This window comes from Rhinolophus sinicus, linkage group LG01 (genome assembly GCF_036562045.2).
Source record: "Rhinolophus sinicus isolate RSC01 linkage group LG01, ASM3656204v1, whole genome shotgun sequence".
Taxonomy (NCBI): domain Eukaryota; kingdom Metazoa; phylum Chordata; class Mammalia; order Chiroptera; family Rhinolophidae; genus Rhinolophus; species Rhinolophus sinicus.
Window position 1 is genome coordinate 147,441,602 of NC_133751.1, and position 15,847 is coordinate 147,457,448.

At 35.2% G+C, this 15,847-nt stretch overlaps 1 protein-coding gene across 2 annotated transcripts in view; it reads right to left on the minus strand.

Moving 5' to 3' along the window:
* Nucleotides 1-15,847, minus strand: part of LY75 (lymphocyte antigen 75) — a 110,339-nt gene that overhangs the window by 55,506 nt on the left and 38,986 nt on the right. For both annotated transcript variants that reach the window (XM_019727252.2, XM_019727249.2), the window contains exons 17-26: nt 15,660-15,695; nt 15,105-15,280; nt 14,669-14,739; nt 14,314-14,393; nt 13,606-13,745; nt 11,991-12,096; nt 11,605-11,765; nt 6,463-6,592; nt 5,102-5,328; nt 1,292-1,457 (exon numbers count right to left, since the gene is read on the minus strand). In XM_019727252.2, the coding sequence (XP_019582811.2) occupies nt 1,292-1,457; nt 5,102-5,328; nt 6,463-6,592; nt 11,605-11,765; nt 11,991-12,096; nt 13,606-13,745; nt 14,314-14,393; nt 14,669-14,739; nt 15,105-15,280; nt 15,660-15,695 (1,293 nt within the window). The remainder of the gene's footprint in view (nt 1-1,291; nt 1,458-5,101; nt 5,329-6,462; nt 6,593-11,604; nt 11,766-11,990; nt 12,097-13,605; nt 13,746-14,313; nt 14,394-14,668; nt 14,740-15,104; nt 15,281-15,659; nt 15,696-15,847) is intronic.

Below are 15,847 nucleotides of genomic sequence, written 5' to 3' on the forward strand. Positions count from 1 at the left end.
CTTTCTCCTGCTGTGGAGTGATTGGAAGAATGTAAAACATGAAGTGCTATTAGGTTAAATACAGTTTCTGTCTGTCTTCATCTCCAAACTTCAAACACCAGGGGCCACCTGAGAGAAACTATACAAACATATTAGTAATAGGTACCTAACCATAACTTTGAGAATTCATCTTCAAGTTTCTGGTTACTTATATCTTTTCTAATTTTAAAGGAACATTTTAATGAAGTATTTGATGTTCTACATAAGTTATTGTTTTAACCAAAGTAAACAGAAATAGTTGAAAATCTGACATCTAGAAAACCTGATTACGGCTTTTTTTTTTTGCATTTTGTGAAAAGGCCATACATTCAAGAAGATGCAACTATAGATATGCTCTACTCAAAGCGAATCAAACCACTTTGGTACGTAGTAGATACATTCAGAGTCTCTCCCTGCTCACAACTACTCTCTTCATCTGTGAAGTAGTATCTTCTTTACACCCCAAACTCACAAATGTGGACCCTGGCAGTTGTAAAACCTCTTTCTTCTGTCTGAGCTAGAGATTGCATTCCTGACTCAAGCTGAGTCCTTCAGATTCTCTCTGAGAAATTGAAAAATGGAACTCAGAGACAGTCAATTCATCTCCAGTTATGGTTATAATTGAAAGCTGCAGAGCTGTGATGTTTGACAGAACATCAAACATCTGTGAGCAGACAGAAGCAGAAAGTATATAAAGAGAAGAGTGTAGATAATAGAGAGAAACAGAAAAGCTAGACAGAAGACAGGATCTCTGGGCTCCTGCTTCCCATTCAGTTTCTGGTTCCCATTCTGCACGAGGCTTAGCTCTATCCCCATTTTCGAGGATCTAAATCTCCTTTTTTGGCTTAAGCTAACTTGAGCTGGTTGCTGTTACTTACAACCAAATGAAGCTTAACAATGACTCATAGAAGAAAATTTAGTTGTTGATGATAAGAATTATAAAAGAATTCCCATGAATATAAGTTTTCTATAAGAATTTAAACACAAAATAAATGCAAAATGAGGCTAATGGGAACTTGAAACTAAAACGTCAATCACCTGTGTCAGCTGACAAAGATAAAACATGTCTAAAATAACAAATTAATGACAAAATATTTAATATATTAATTCGACTTGAATACAAATGTTCACAACAAATTTTTATGTAAAAAAGGACACGATTATAATTTCTTTATGATTTCTGAACTAGATTTTATGAAACCACTCGCCCAAAATTCCACTACTCATGAGACTGATCATAATTCAAGAATTAAAATATTTGAATTTAGCATACTTCCTGGATAGTAGCAAATAGCACCCGGTTGATAAGAATCACAATCAGATGTTTTCCAGAATCCATCAGTGTCTAATAATACACAGTCCTCAAGTTGTGCATTATTTTCTGTCCAGCGAGTAAATTGAAGATGTTTCCCATCTGACCAACCGAAGTTGAGTTCATCCTACAAGGAGCAGAAATACATTTCAAGAGGCAAAACTTCATATTACCCCATTTGTATTACTTTTATCTTATATTTCACACACACTTATACTGCACTTAGTATGTGCCAGGCACTGTTCTAAGTGCCTTACAAATATTAACTTATTTAATCCTCACAACAACCATTATATTCATTTTAGAGATGAGGAAACTGAAGGCATGTAACACGTGCAAAGTCACGTAGAATACAAACCGCAGTGCTTGGATTCTACTCCAGGTCATCAGGCCCTAGTGTTCACTGTCTGAAATATCATGCTATGCTGCCTCACACATAATTGGTACCATTGGTTGTTAGAAATCAGAAAGCCAAAATGGAGTGAGGACCACTGATGAAGTGAGAGACAACATGTAATCGTGGAAAGAACATGGGCTTCCGAGCTAAGCATACCTAGTTTTGAATTCTGGTTCGGTCACTTACTCATTTTTGATTGTGAGTTTACCTCGCCAAGTTTCTACCCCTTCATCTATTAAATGAATGTGACACTTAACGTCATGGCTGGAATCAATGGGATAAAGTGTAAAACACATAACTCATTGACTAGCTGGCACACACACAAAAAGCTACGTAAATGTTAGCTCCCTTCCTCTTAGCCCCTCAGACCTGTGGATCTCACACCACTGTTTTCATGCTTGTCTTTGGGGAGGAGCTTCTTTACTCACTATATTCTATTGTGCACTCAGTCTGTGAACATCTGTCTTTATATCCTGCTAAGTGACTGACCAATCACCTATCTTGAGAGGCTTTACAGAGTAGGTACAGGAGTCTAGAAGGTGAACTGTGGGGTCCAGCCCTGTCTGAACTTCCCCATGGTGCTGCCAGAGCACGGGGCCTTACACAATTGCCTAAGGAGCTAAGCTTTTCTGGGGCTCCAGCCAATTTTGCATCACTGGTTTATTTGGAATATTGGGCAAAGGTCACACACAGTCTCCTTAATAGCAAACATGGTCAAGCGTCAATACTACCAATGTTGCATTCTGACCTGTTCTCCACCAGAGTTCCATTTGTAACCTTGTGACCAGCTAATCCCCAGGCAATGTGGCCCCAAATGTGGCCTTTTGGCCATGTGACATTGCCTGTACTCTGTATTGCCCTGGATTCAGTCCCCTTTGCTGCACTCCCAGGTCCTGGGCGGGCCTTTGGAATTTGCATTCCTCCTAGATAAATCATCCCACACCTTCTATCTCCTTACTGAATACTAAATCTCTTTATTAAGACAATATGTATCTCTTTACTAAATTCTTGACCTTAATTAAAACCTATCTTTTCTAAGAGAATAATTTCCTTTCAGCACCCACAAGGGAAGGTTGTTTGTTTTTCCATTCCCAGTATCACAGGGCTACGAGAATGGGGTAGTAGGTATTTGTATCTCCTTCAGTCATTTCCTTTGAGGTTTATGCCCTTCTTTTCATTGCCAACTCCCAGATTCCCTGCCTCTCTCTGACATTCACTGAGGCTCTGGCCCCCTCGCTCTTCCCTGGCATTCACTAAGGAGATGCCCCATGTCTTGCTCTGTCCCCTGGTCCCACTACTGATTCAGGGACGTCTATGTCCACGTGGATGACTCACCTGGTTCCCAAGCCTTCTTGACTTCCGCTACTTCTATGTATTTTCACTTCTATGTACTTGAGTGACCCAGTGCCACAGCCATACTCTACACTTTTTATATAACCCAGAACTGCTGCTCTGCAGACATTGTAAATATGCCTTAGTTCGGGCCAACATCGTGCCCTGCATGAATTTTTTTCTACAAGAAACTCTAACTGGTCTCCTATCTCTAGATTGCTCACTACCTCCCCCACTTCCTGCCCAGTATAATTTTTCTTAAGTAAAAATCTGGTACTATTGTTATTGTGTTTAAAAATCCTTCAATACCTTCACGTTGCTTTCAACACAAAGTTTTATTTATTTATATCCTGTCAGGTTCCAAAGATTTAAGGCAGCTTATGAAGATATATAATAAACAGCTACAAAGAAAAACACAGGTGAAGATAGAAAAATAGGATGAGAAACAAGACCTAAATCATTAAGTGGGGGAAAAAAGCTACAAAACAGTATGACCCCAATTGTCTTAAAAATAAATATATGTACATAGAAAAATAACTTGAGGATATATACCCATTGATTAAACCATATTTATCACTAGGTACTGCGATTACAGGTAATTTAAATATTTTTCTTTTAATTTACTATAACTTTAAAAATTTTCTACGGTGATGATATACTTTTGTTTCAAAGGTGTAATGTGCTTGAAACTAGGAAATATAATAACTTATTACCACCCTCACAAGAGACACAATGATGGGTTTTACATGATACCAAACACCAAAAAGAAAGTAAGGAAAAGCAACGTTATGAAGAAACTGATACTGTGAGATCTGGGGAAGCAGATTCAGCTGATGATCTGGCTTGACCTGGGGGTACATTTTAAAATATCCAGAGTCTTGGAGAAACTATTCTTCAAGCAATTTCTAAATACTGCTTCTTTTAATTGAGGTTCTGGTAACTGCTGGTGGTAATGAATCCAAAGTTTGTCAAAGATAATGTTTACTTCTGAGTGTATCCTCCAGTTTAGCCCTGAGTTGGTGTTAGGACTAAATTGTCTTCCATCACATTTTCTCCATGCAGCCCTAAAACCATCTTTGTATATTCAGGGTTTACATAACTTAGGTTTGCTTCAGAATGCCATGGACTCCTCTCTCCTACTCTGCCAATTACCCTCTCTCTGAGATTTGATTAGGAATATTAGTCTAGGTGACATTTGTCTAACTTGGGCGTGCAGCTGCAAGGGGCAAAGGTCACATCACAATCTTTGTAAATGGCACCCCCTACGTAGTGCATAAGGTATGCAGCTTATGTACTGGTCCTGTATCTTACCCTTCAGTACATCTCAGTGGGCAGAGTATTGAAGTATTACATAGGAGGTCTAGAAACGAGGCAAAAATGGCCTATAATGTTGAAAGGAATACTATAGCTTTGTTTATTTATTTATTTAAAAAACCCTATTAATTATAACTGAAAGTTTACATAGCATAAATATTCCCATTTGTGCTACATGTAGGTAGTTTAGTGTTGGGAATTAATAAGAGAGCAGCATTCCTTGCAGGGCTCTAAAATAAATGAAAAATACCTAAGACATCTATCCAAGAGCTTGAGATGTGGCAAAACATTATTCTAATCCCTTCTTAGAGTGATGTAATTTCACTCTGCGGATTCTGAAAGGGATGAAAAGGATTCTTCAACACGATCTACAGTGCTTCTACCCACACAAGCCCATTTGATGTTTTAATTCTTCCCTTCGTTGGTTGAGGAGACATGGCCACTCCTGATTCCAGTTCAGTCTTTCAGTGGAATAAATAAAAAGAAGCGCTCAGCTATAGCTGTCCACTAAACTTTTTTCTTAATTTACACAATAAAGCATCAGACCCTTCAGCACTGGAAAGACCACTGCCACCACTAAAAATGATGTAATTCACATGATTCATTCCCTGGAGTAAAATTTTATGATTTCTGGTTTCTTTTAGTCTTCTGTGAGAGCTGTGATAAAATCTCAATAAAAAATGTTACATTCCATCACCCAGTCCTGGCAGCTGGGACTGAAAACTTACGTCTTGACTGGAGAGTCCGATCCATAAGGAAGCGTTATGAAGGACCGCCTGCACAGTTAGGTACGCCTGCTGGTAAGGGTCTGTGATGCTCACCAGACGCATGTTATGTTTCTCACACTCCCTGAGAGCACCGGACCAGGTCAGAGTCTTCAAGATTATTTTGTACAGATTATTTAGATGCTTTACAGTTTCTGAGGTATTCTTCAGGGTTGGTGTGCCTCCAATTTCTGTGCATAAAAGAAAAAAAGCTCACAAAATCCACCCACTCTGTAAGTCACTGGATATTTTTTCAAAATTTTCCTGTAAATAATGTACTTTAGATATTACTTATCTATTCATTTATTTTAGATTTTGGGTGGAAGAACTATATCTTCATTTATGCCTTCAGTAAAATGTATGAGCTACAACATTTGCTTTCTAAAATCAGAAGAAGATTCTGTTTCAGTTGATCTAATTTAGGAAGACAAAAAGCTATAAATAAAAATAGCCTGCGATAAGATTACCATTTCAGGTTGGTGTCAAATACTTCCTTGGTTTGAACTGCTTCACCAAGAGAAGGTGTTAGGTGTTCCATTACAAAGTTTTCATCTGGGAGCGCTCCCACGAGAAAACGTACAAAACCATCCACGAGAGGAGATATTTAAATTATTGCTTTACAGTACTTTTCTGAATAAGGCAGTTCATAAAAAGTATGAGACAAACGAGCAACGATTAATTTAGGGAAATGTTTTCAGAAGTACACAGATTATCTACTTGAGGTTCTCATCACATAACAAGGTTTGTTTTTTTTAAATCACTTGTTAAAAACTTATTGTGATCAATGAAAATAAGTTAATACCTCTTGAAGTATCTTTTTGAAAATATGGATGATTCCTGTTTTTAAGTACACATTTTAGTTTTATTTGGATTATAGGAAGTCATAGACAGTGACCCATTTATAGTGTTTCACATCCTTTTTTTAGTGCTAAATGTAACGTGCATGTTTATACTGAACTCAATTTGAAACATTAAACTTTCTCTCCTCCTTTTCCCATGATAGAAAATAAAGTCTGAAAAAATGCTAGAGTAGAAAGGAGAATAAAATTCAACCATAACTTATCATCATTAGACAACTCTTATTAACAAATTCTGTCTGATACTTAATTTTGATATTTAATTAAATATGGCAATACTTGAAAAAAAACTTATTCCATTTGAGATAATCTGACTCACTGAGCCAATATGAATGTAGTCATGCTGAAATTTTGTGGAAGCTATACGATTACAAATTAATATTAATTCATTTGTAAGATTTTTGTGAAAAAGTACTGTACATAGCTAATAGCATAAAATACCATAGGTATCTAGATAATAATCTGTACCTGAGTATTTCTGACAGAGAGACAGAGTATGGCGTTCACTGCAGGAAGTGAAATTCCACGTTCCAGTAAAAGGTGACTTCCGGTGGTTGAGCATTAGGGCACAGTGGTAGCGGGACTCTTCATCAAAAATCTAAACAAAAAGGCAAATAGGCACAGGCAGTCATGAAACGAATAGGCTGAAGATCTTAGCAAGGGAACTTTACATTCCAAGTTGGATTTTTCCTCCTATAAAAAATTCCATTAAGAAGCTGACTATGAAATCCCTAAGAAAATGCTGATGAACTTCCAAAGCCTGAGAAAAGGGCAATTAACTTTAGAAATTATAAAATAAAATAGTGGCAATATTGAGAAATATATCTTCAAAACAGATAAAGAAAAAGTTAGAAATGACACAAGACAGAATTACACTAATATTTAACACTCTGCTATTATTCCTGATTAGCAAAAAGTAGTGATTATTAACTCAATTTATTAGATGTTTATAAACTTTTTATGACAAATTGTGTATCACACAATAGAGAACTCACCTTGAAGCATTGATCCTACACTGGTCACTACAAAAGTTCATAAATATAAGTATTTATCTAGATTCCATTCTGTGATCACAAATCAATAATAATAGACGTAAAATTTTATTCAATGTATACTGTCCTTATACTTTTCTGTCTGTTTGAAACATAACACATTTAGAAAAAAAAGAAAAGCTTATCCCAGGAGATAGAGATTAAAAAAACAATAACAATTACACACATGCTGCTCAATAAACATTAAACCAAAAAATAAATACAGGAAAGAATAATATGAGCAATATTATAAGGGATAGGAGTAAAACTTTATGTGGAAGCAAATGTGTATTATTATAAATGTATTCTGTATTTTAAAGGACAGATGAACTAAGATTAGAAAATCATAAAAAATATAACTCCAAGAAAAACAGGACAGAAAAATGTAGTAGTACTGGTAACTATATCTCAAGTAATTGTAGTAGAGGGTGGAGAAGAGGGAGGAAAAAAACAAAAACATGTATCAGTTTTTGTAAACATCTAAATAAGAGAAAGGAATTTCTCTAAATAAGAGAATCCACAAAATAAAATATGTGGATTTAAAAATATGATAGCATATGTAACTTTAATATATTTGAAAATCTTAATGAAATAGACAACTTTCTTGAAAAATGCAAATTAGCATAATTGTTATAAGGAAAGTAGAAACACCAAAATATACCAGGAACTTTAGAGAAAACTGAAAATTAATAATAAATAGCTCATTTTAAAAACTACGTGTCACATACTGTGCTAAAAGCCTTAAATGAATTCTTACGTAATCCTCACATCATAGTGCAGTTTCGATAGTATCAGATAAAACATTATAGACAAAAAATTGGGGCTTAAGAAAAGTTAGGTGAACTTCCAAAGGCATACTAAATGGAGTTCAAACCCAGACAATTTGACTCTAGAATTAGGACGTCAACTACCGCACTAAATCCCTTTATTATTAAAGAATGATCTCTGAAAAGGATCCTAACATCACATGGATTTGTAGGTAGTTCCTTCAAACTTTCAGGGAAAGATAATTCCCCAGGTTGAGTACTAATTATAAAACACAAAGGCAGAAAGCTAGATCAGTTCATCTTATGAAGCTCACATGATTAGAAAAAATATCTGACAATATGGCATAAAAAAATTAACTGTATGAACAGAGATGAAAACATTCCCAAATAAAATTCTAACAAATCTAATTCAGTAGAATAGTAAAATGATAATCCACTTGGAGCAACTAGATTTTATGACAAGAGGATAAAGATGGTTTAATATAACATCTATTAATGTATTATACTACGTGTCAATAGGCCTAATAGAAAAAATTATATGACAATTTCAATAGATGCTGGAAACAGGTTTTAGAAAACCCAGTACTTATTCCTGAATAAAGATTCTAGTTATAGGATGACATATCTTAAAGAGTCAACATCATATACATATAACAATGAAAGATTGCACACAGTTCCATTAATAGTCTTGATCATGCCTAGGATAGTGTTTATTACTTCTAGTATTTAACATGGTTCTAGAAGTCCTCCATATGTAATGAAGCATGAGCTGTTATTTGCAAATTATGAATGTCTAATTAGGAGACCTAAGAAAATCTATTGAAAAACTGAGAAGTAATAAGAGCTTTTAGCAAGATGCATGCCTATGAAACACATATATAAAAATCCCCAAACAGTAGCTTTCCTATATATATATATCAGTAAGAAAATCAAGAAAAAGCTGCCATTCTCAATGGCGGTAAGAAAGAGTACCCCTATAAAAACTTCTCTGAGAGATCTAAAGAAAGACTTAAATAAATGGAGAGATATGGTATACCATATTCTTAAATTGGAAGATCAATAAAAAGATGTCAATTCTCCCTAAAATGTTGTCAAAGTCTCATCAGAAGTTTTTAATTTAATTGTTTTCCTTGGAAATTGACTAAATGTCTGGAAGAATGGACAAGAATAGCTAAAAATATTTTAAAGGCATATAATAAAAGATAACTAATCTATTATGTTTTCTTTTTTAAATATGGTAAAATTATAGTATTGAGATCAGGGAGTATATCTTATACATGCATTTCATATATGATAAAGGAAGCAACCTATATTGCTTTTGACAAATGGAAGTATATACAATAAATAATGCTAGACAACTGGCAAGGATTAGGGAAAAGGATTAAGTAGTCATTGACAACACAGACCATATATCAGGGATGTATCATGCTGTCAGAAATAAAAGGTAACCTAAAAAACAAAATGAAGAAAGTAGAAGCATACATTTAAATACCATTAACATGATGGACTTTCTGACCCAAAAGCAATGGAGGTAAGAAAGGGAAATAAACAGATTTGAACAAATACAAAAAATAAAATAAAAAAATAAATAAAAACTTATTCCTGTAATAAGTTTGGTATTCAGACCTAAAGAAAAAAAGCTAGGGAAATATTTGCAATAAACACAAGAAGCACAGGGTCACCACATTTAATATTCCCATAGTCATAAAGTCAGTAAGAAAGAATTAATGGGCAGATGATAGATGAATGGGCAAAGAATAAGAACATCCATACTTGATAAAATTCAAATTACTGTTGAATTTATAGAGGCTTGTTTTCATTAGAAATCAGAGAAATAGAAATGAAAATATAATATACTTTAAACCACCAAATTAGCAAGAATTGTTAGACGATAACACTCCTTAGAAGCAATGTGGTAGAGAAGCTAAGAATGCTAGCTGTGCAGGGAGAGGCAGCGTGATCACTGGCAAGTTACATGACTCTCTATGTCTGTCCCTGCATTTCTAAGATAGGAAAGGAATAACAGACTTTTCACATCTATTGTGCAGATTAAATGAAATAATGCCTGTGATGTATTAGCAGAGTGCCTGATACATATTAGCTGCTCAACAAATGTTAGAAATTATTAATAGGTGGGTAAGGATAGAAGGACCATCGTAATATAATGCCGACAAAAATATAAACTTATAAATCTTTCTGGGAAGGAATTTGGTAACCAGAACTTTATTTATTTCTTTTCATCTGGCTATATGCCCTCCAAAGTCTATCTTAAGGAGGTAACCTGAAATATAAGCAAAGAATATGCACAAAGATGTCTACTGAAGCACTGTTTAGGATTACGTAAAACTGGAAATAATCTAAATACCATTGCTTAGGTAAATGATGGTGTATCTATCAAAAAGTACCATGCAACCATGAAAATGCTTATCAAGTACAGCTTTTAATGGCATAAGAAACTACTTATGCTATAATACTGTGAGAAAAGTAATAGAATACAATAGTATATATACTATATGATCTTATCTATCTCAAGAAGACAATATATAGAAAAGCCTTAGAAGAAAAAAAGTGCTGAAACATTCATTGTGTGTTCCTAGATCGTGGTTCAAATATCTTGTGAGACCCATTTAGTAGATCATTGCAATGGATCTTGACTCACATTTGTGATAATGAAATAGGATGGGTATAATGAATAGATTAAACTACAGTAGCGTAGAATAGAAAGAAATATCAATATGCAGAAGCTCTAAGGGTAAGTATTGTTGCCTGAAACTATTGTGTCAATGCAATATTATTTTTATATCTATGTGCTGGATGGTGATTTAAATGTATGGTTAAAAATTAGAAAGCCACTGGCCTAAATATAAGTGGGATAAGGGTTGATATTTTTCTTTATTGTGTTTACTTTTCTATAACTGTCAAATTTTCTATAATAGCTAAGGATTATTTTGATATTTACTTTGTCCAAAATCACATATGATTCAGAGTTCCCTTAGCCACCAACACCAATCTTGAGCAAAGTTACATTGCACCAGGAACATTAGTTGATTATTATCTAGGACGTATTTTTGGAATTTGACTTTAAAGTTAATTTCTTAATCTTTGTCCTTGGTGCTAAAGGTGGTGTGTATCCAGCAAATAGAGAAGACAGAAGCAGTTTCATGGTATATGATAACTATTGTTAATACAACGCCTTCTTCCCTTCTATAGCTTCTTTACATTTAGTTCTTAGGGAAAAATGATCAACAATCTCCATTTTTGTACTTTTTGCCTCAGGAGCCTGAGGCTGACAGCTCCAAATCACAAAATGTTAAGTAAAGCATTTATAAACCGCTTCTATTTGCAATTCACTACTTGGTTGTTTTACATGGTTGTGAAACAAGTGCTATGGATCTGATGCTATTGTGAAAAAGCAGGGCATATACGGTACATGAAGGCCCGTGAAGTTCCAGTTGTTCTTCTTGTGACAGCTTTATTGAGATATAACTCATTATGAAATAATGCACCCATTTAAAGCACACACTCCATAGTTTTTAGTATATTCAGAGTTGTGCAATCATTACCCCCAATCAACCTTAGAACATTTTCACCATCCCAAAAAGAAACCCCATACCCTTTCACCATCATCCCCAATCCTTTCATCCTCCTTAGCCTCTGGCAATCACTAATCTACTTTCTATCTTTATAGATTTACCTATTCTGGACGTTTCATATAAATGGACTCACAAAATAGTCTCTTGTTGTTAAACCAATAATTTATGGAAGACTCGAGGATTTCACAGGGCTACACAGATTGATTCAAAAAAACTTACATTTGTTGGTATTTGTAGCCTCCGACCAACCAGTAATGGGTGAAAGTTACTGTATGTCAGCTCTCTGTTATCTATCCATTTGTTTATCCTTTCATAGGCTGTCCAGCGCAAACCAATCCATAAAGTAGCTTCCATATCCAGAAGCAAGACTGTAATAAAATCTGAAAGAGATTTTTTAAAAAAGCATTTGACTTATTCAGATTAACAGTATACTAAAAATGTCAATGCATACCTATTACTTATGCAACTACCAAGACAGTCTTTTACCTACTCTGTAAAAAAAGTAGTTTAATTGGATTTTTAAAATATGTTAATTCTCCTCAGTCTCCCAAAACTAACTTGGCCCTAGATCAGAATAAAACATGTTTCCAAAACAATTCTGCTACCTTGTTCTCTCTGGTTCATCACCGTAGGAAGAGTGCCACCGTAGGAGTGACAAGTCTCGCTTGCTTCAGAAAATATGACAGACTTGGGTTTGATCTTTAGAAAACACTGCAAACAAAGAACATATATGAAGCACAAAATTCAAGACATGAGAAAGCTCACATAGGAAACAAATGCCTCATTTTTTTAGAGGGCTGCTAATTTTTTTTCTGTGAGACATGGAAATATACAAAGTAGTACCATAAGAATGCAGACGTTTACTCTCAATTTAAACAACTGAAGAGTGATTTTCAAATCAATTTTTTAAATCTCCCATTTATTGAGTACTTCCTCTGTGCTGAACAGTTTGCATAATATTATCTCATGTAACTCTCACAATGGATGGGGAAACTGAGGCATAGGGCAGTTAAGTAACTTTACCCATAAGTGAAATAGCCATACAATGGTATGGTCAACACTGGGACTCTGTTATACCTGATTTCAAAGTCTGTACTCTTAATTATCACCTCCTTATAGATTTTTAAAAACCCCACATTTTAAAAGAAATCATCCCTAGCCCTCTGTTCCTTAGCAGACTACTTTAATTCGAATTTACATCAACTGTGTAAATTAATTTAGTCCCAGGACCTTGGGGGGGGGGGAAGATTGCCCTAATTTTAAAAAGTCAAAATATACCCCTAATATTTTAACTTTCCAGCAGATGATTTCAGCTCTCAGACACATCTCTTTTTCTTTTCGATGTTACGATCATGTTAGCGTGCAGTAGTATGTTCCAAATTGTGTTTCTTGAAACATTCTACAAAATGTTTTTATTTCAGCCTCCCTACAGACTGGAGTGGCCAGCGAGATATAAGTCACTGGGAGGTTTCTAGAAGACTCTAGAGAAAACACCCTGAACTTGAGTTTGAAAGTCTTAGGTTAAGGATGGTAGAGCCAAAAGACAAAAGGAGCTTGGTTTTGAAGACTTCACAGAGCTTACATACTAACCCCAGCCTACTTACCTTCAAACTTCTTTTACGTAATAAAATAAAGGTTTTAACATACTGTAGCAATCTCTCTTTTTAGCACCTAAATACATTTCCTAAGAGATACATATACCAACATGGATTATGCATCTCAAAGAAGCAAAAATAGAATGTAGCATTTCCCAAACCTATTTAATCATAAATATCACTTGGGAGGCAAGATCAATGATTAACATTTGGTATGTGTAGTTCCCAAAAAGTAGTTTGGGAAACGCTGGTATAATTCTATTGGTAGATGCTGCTTGGGTGTGTTCTTTAAAGGGGAAAATTTATCAGCCAGCAATTTAGTCAGTTTCCTATATGCTATCGAGATTGTCCTGACTATTCAATGTCTTATTATCCATTGACAGGATAAACTTCAGCAAGCATTAACAGTAACAGAATAGGAACAGTGTTTTGAAAGACCTGTAGGCATGACTAACTTGAGAGTTAGCTAACTTGGTTCCTGGCAACGTAGAAGATCAAGTGAGATGTTTGAAATATGCAGAGGCTGTCTTGTTGAAGTTATGTGATGGGTTGCCGTTCTGCCACAGGCCATACAGCCATCACAAAAGCAATCATCATTTGCACAGTGTAGCAATTCTCTTTTTACCTTATCCAGAAAAGGAATCCAATCCCCAGAGCATTGTATTTTAGCTGCAGAATCTGGACTATATTTCTCCAATGAAGATACATTGTATTTTTCACAGATGAAGGGCAACCTGGTGCTACAGTCTGCTGGCTTATTTAAATCTGAGAAATGAAAAGCGGGATTAGTGTGGTGAGAATTTTCTATTCAGCACATTTTAAAAACAATCCAGTAATAAAGACAGTCTCTTTAAGTCAATCTTCCCCAAATGGTTAAATATATATTCCTTTTCTTCTCTAGCCATTTTTGTCTTCTATTTCTATTCATATAGCATACCAATATTGCCTCTAAAAATGCACACATTTGGTGTAACGACCACAGTTACCACAGTTCTTGATGGCAGGAAATAGAATTGAAGACGGCTAATGAGGGGAAAAAGGAACTAAATTATATTTTAGAACTGCTGCCTGTTTACCTTTGCACATGTGTCTATGTGCTTATTAGTTATGAATGTGGTAACTTTATTTTTAAGTAATTGTTTCAGGATACAGGAAGTCAAAATATTCACAGTGAAAATGCCTTTATTTGCATTTGGAATTGGAGTTATGCTCATTAGCCATAAATGAAGCTATCAAGCATATAATCAAAAAGAAAGCAAGATTAAGCTAGTAATTGAACCTGAATTTCACATATTATATAATCAACGTTAAAGGATTTGGGAATTGATTTTACCCCTAAGCCAAGTCTTGGCAGAAATATACAAGCATTCTTCTCCGAATGTGAAAGGAAAGTGATGCCACGGATGTCGTGAGCTGCAGGAAAATGAGAGATTTGATTACTCAGAACGTAGTTGCATGTTTCATCCTGTTTGTTACTGTAATTTTACTTCCAAATTTAATGTGATGCCATTATTTTATACCACTTTATTCCTGATGCTAATATGCAAAAGGACTTGGTTTCTCTAGTCTAGGAAGTTTATGGATTCATGTTCAAAACTAATTATAAATAGTAATCCATTCAGTAAAAGGAAATTTGATATTGCTTCTTTCAAATGATAACTTTACAAAGCATAAGTGAGATCGCATACTACATAAAGTGATGGTCCATTATGTGCTGCTGGTCAGTTCTCACCCACCACTTCTGTTCCTCATCAGATATCTGAAAAACAAACCAAACATCCATCCTTACATATGCTGAGTTTTAGAGAAGAGTTGTGATTTAAATACCCTGTCTCCCCATAACCACAAACCACTAAACTTTCCAGACATTCCATTACTTTGGTCTCTAAATTACACAAATTACCAGGTTCTTTCACCAAAAAAGCAGTTTGAAAATTCTTTTTGTCTTCACAGGCCCTATTTCATACGCAGAAAACACGGTTGCTATAATTATGCATATTCATTAGTTGGATGTATAGTGTCCTACTGCAATTTTTGTACATTTTGGCAAGATTTTTGAAATATTTTTCATGGAATAAATGTAAAAACAAGAAAAATATTTAAAAAGATGTCCTGTTGAATTACATTTGCTATTTTGTTTTTGATGGCTTTCAGTCCGACGAAGGATGTTAAGGTAGCCAGAGAGCTGTGATTGCTAGCACAATACAGGACAGCCTCTTCGTAGTTTAAACGAGGATCAGCAACAAACCAATATTCACTCCCTTCTATTATAACCGCAGGCCCATGAATTCCAGCACGCTCTAAAAGAGAAGAATATCAGAGTTAGGTCTGTGCAAACCAAACCGCGCCCTCTAAGCATGGATTACTGGTCCAAACTATTTATAAATAGTAATCCATTTAGATCACTGCCTCTCTTTGGCCTGAGCAATGCTGCCTGAAAGGAACCCGGGACTCCTGAGCCATGAGTGACTCTGTCACCCAGTCACAGAGAAAGACAAATCCAGCCTCATAGTCTCATTCCATATCAGCCAACCACCTTCCCTGCCTGGAGATACCTCATCTCACAGACGATGTGATAAAGAACATGCTGGCACTTAGGTCTGGGCTTAAATAATTAAGTAAACACATTATTGAAAAAGTAAAAGCAGCATTGGCTACATTTCAATTTTCTTAACTCACCTGGATTGTACCAGTCTGGTGTTTTGAGAGTACGACCTGTATAAGGAAGAAAGCAAGTGGCTTAAGTTTCGTATCCAATTACAGATTGTGGCTATAAGCGCCTTTAATCTAACTCAAGAGGACTTGCAGTATTGCTGAGTTTTGTCCATTTCTGGCCAAACCCTTTCCTTTCATGTTATGATTGCTTC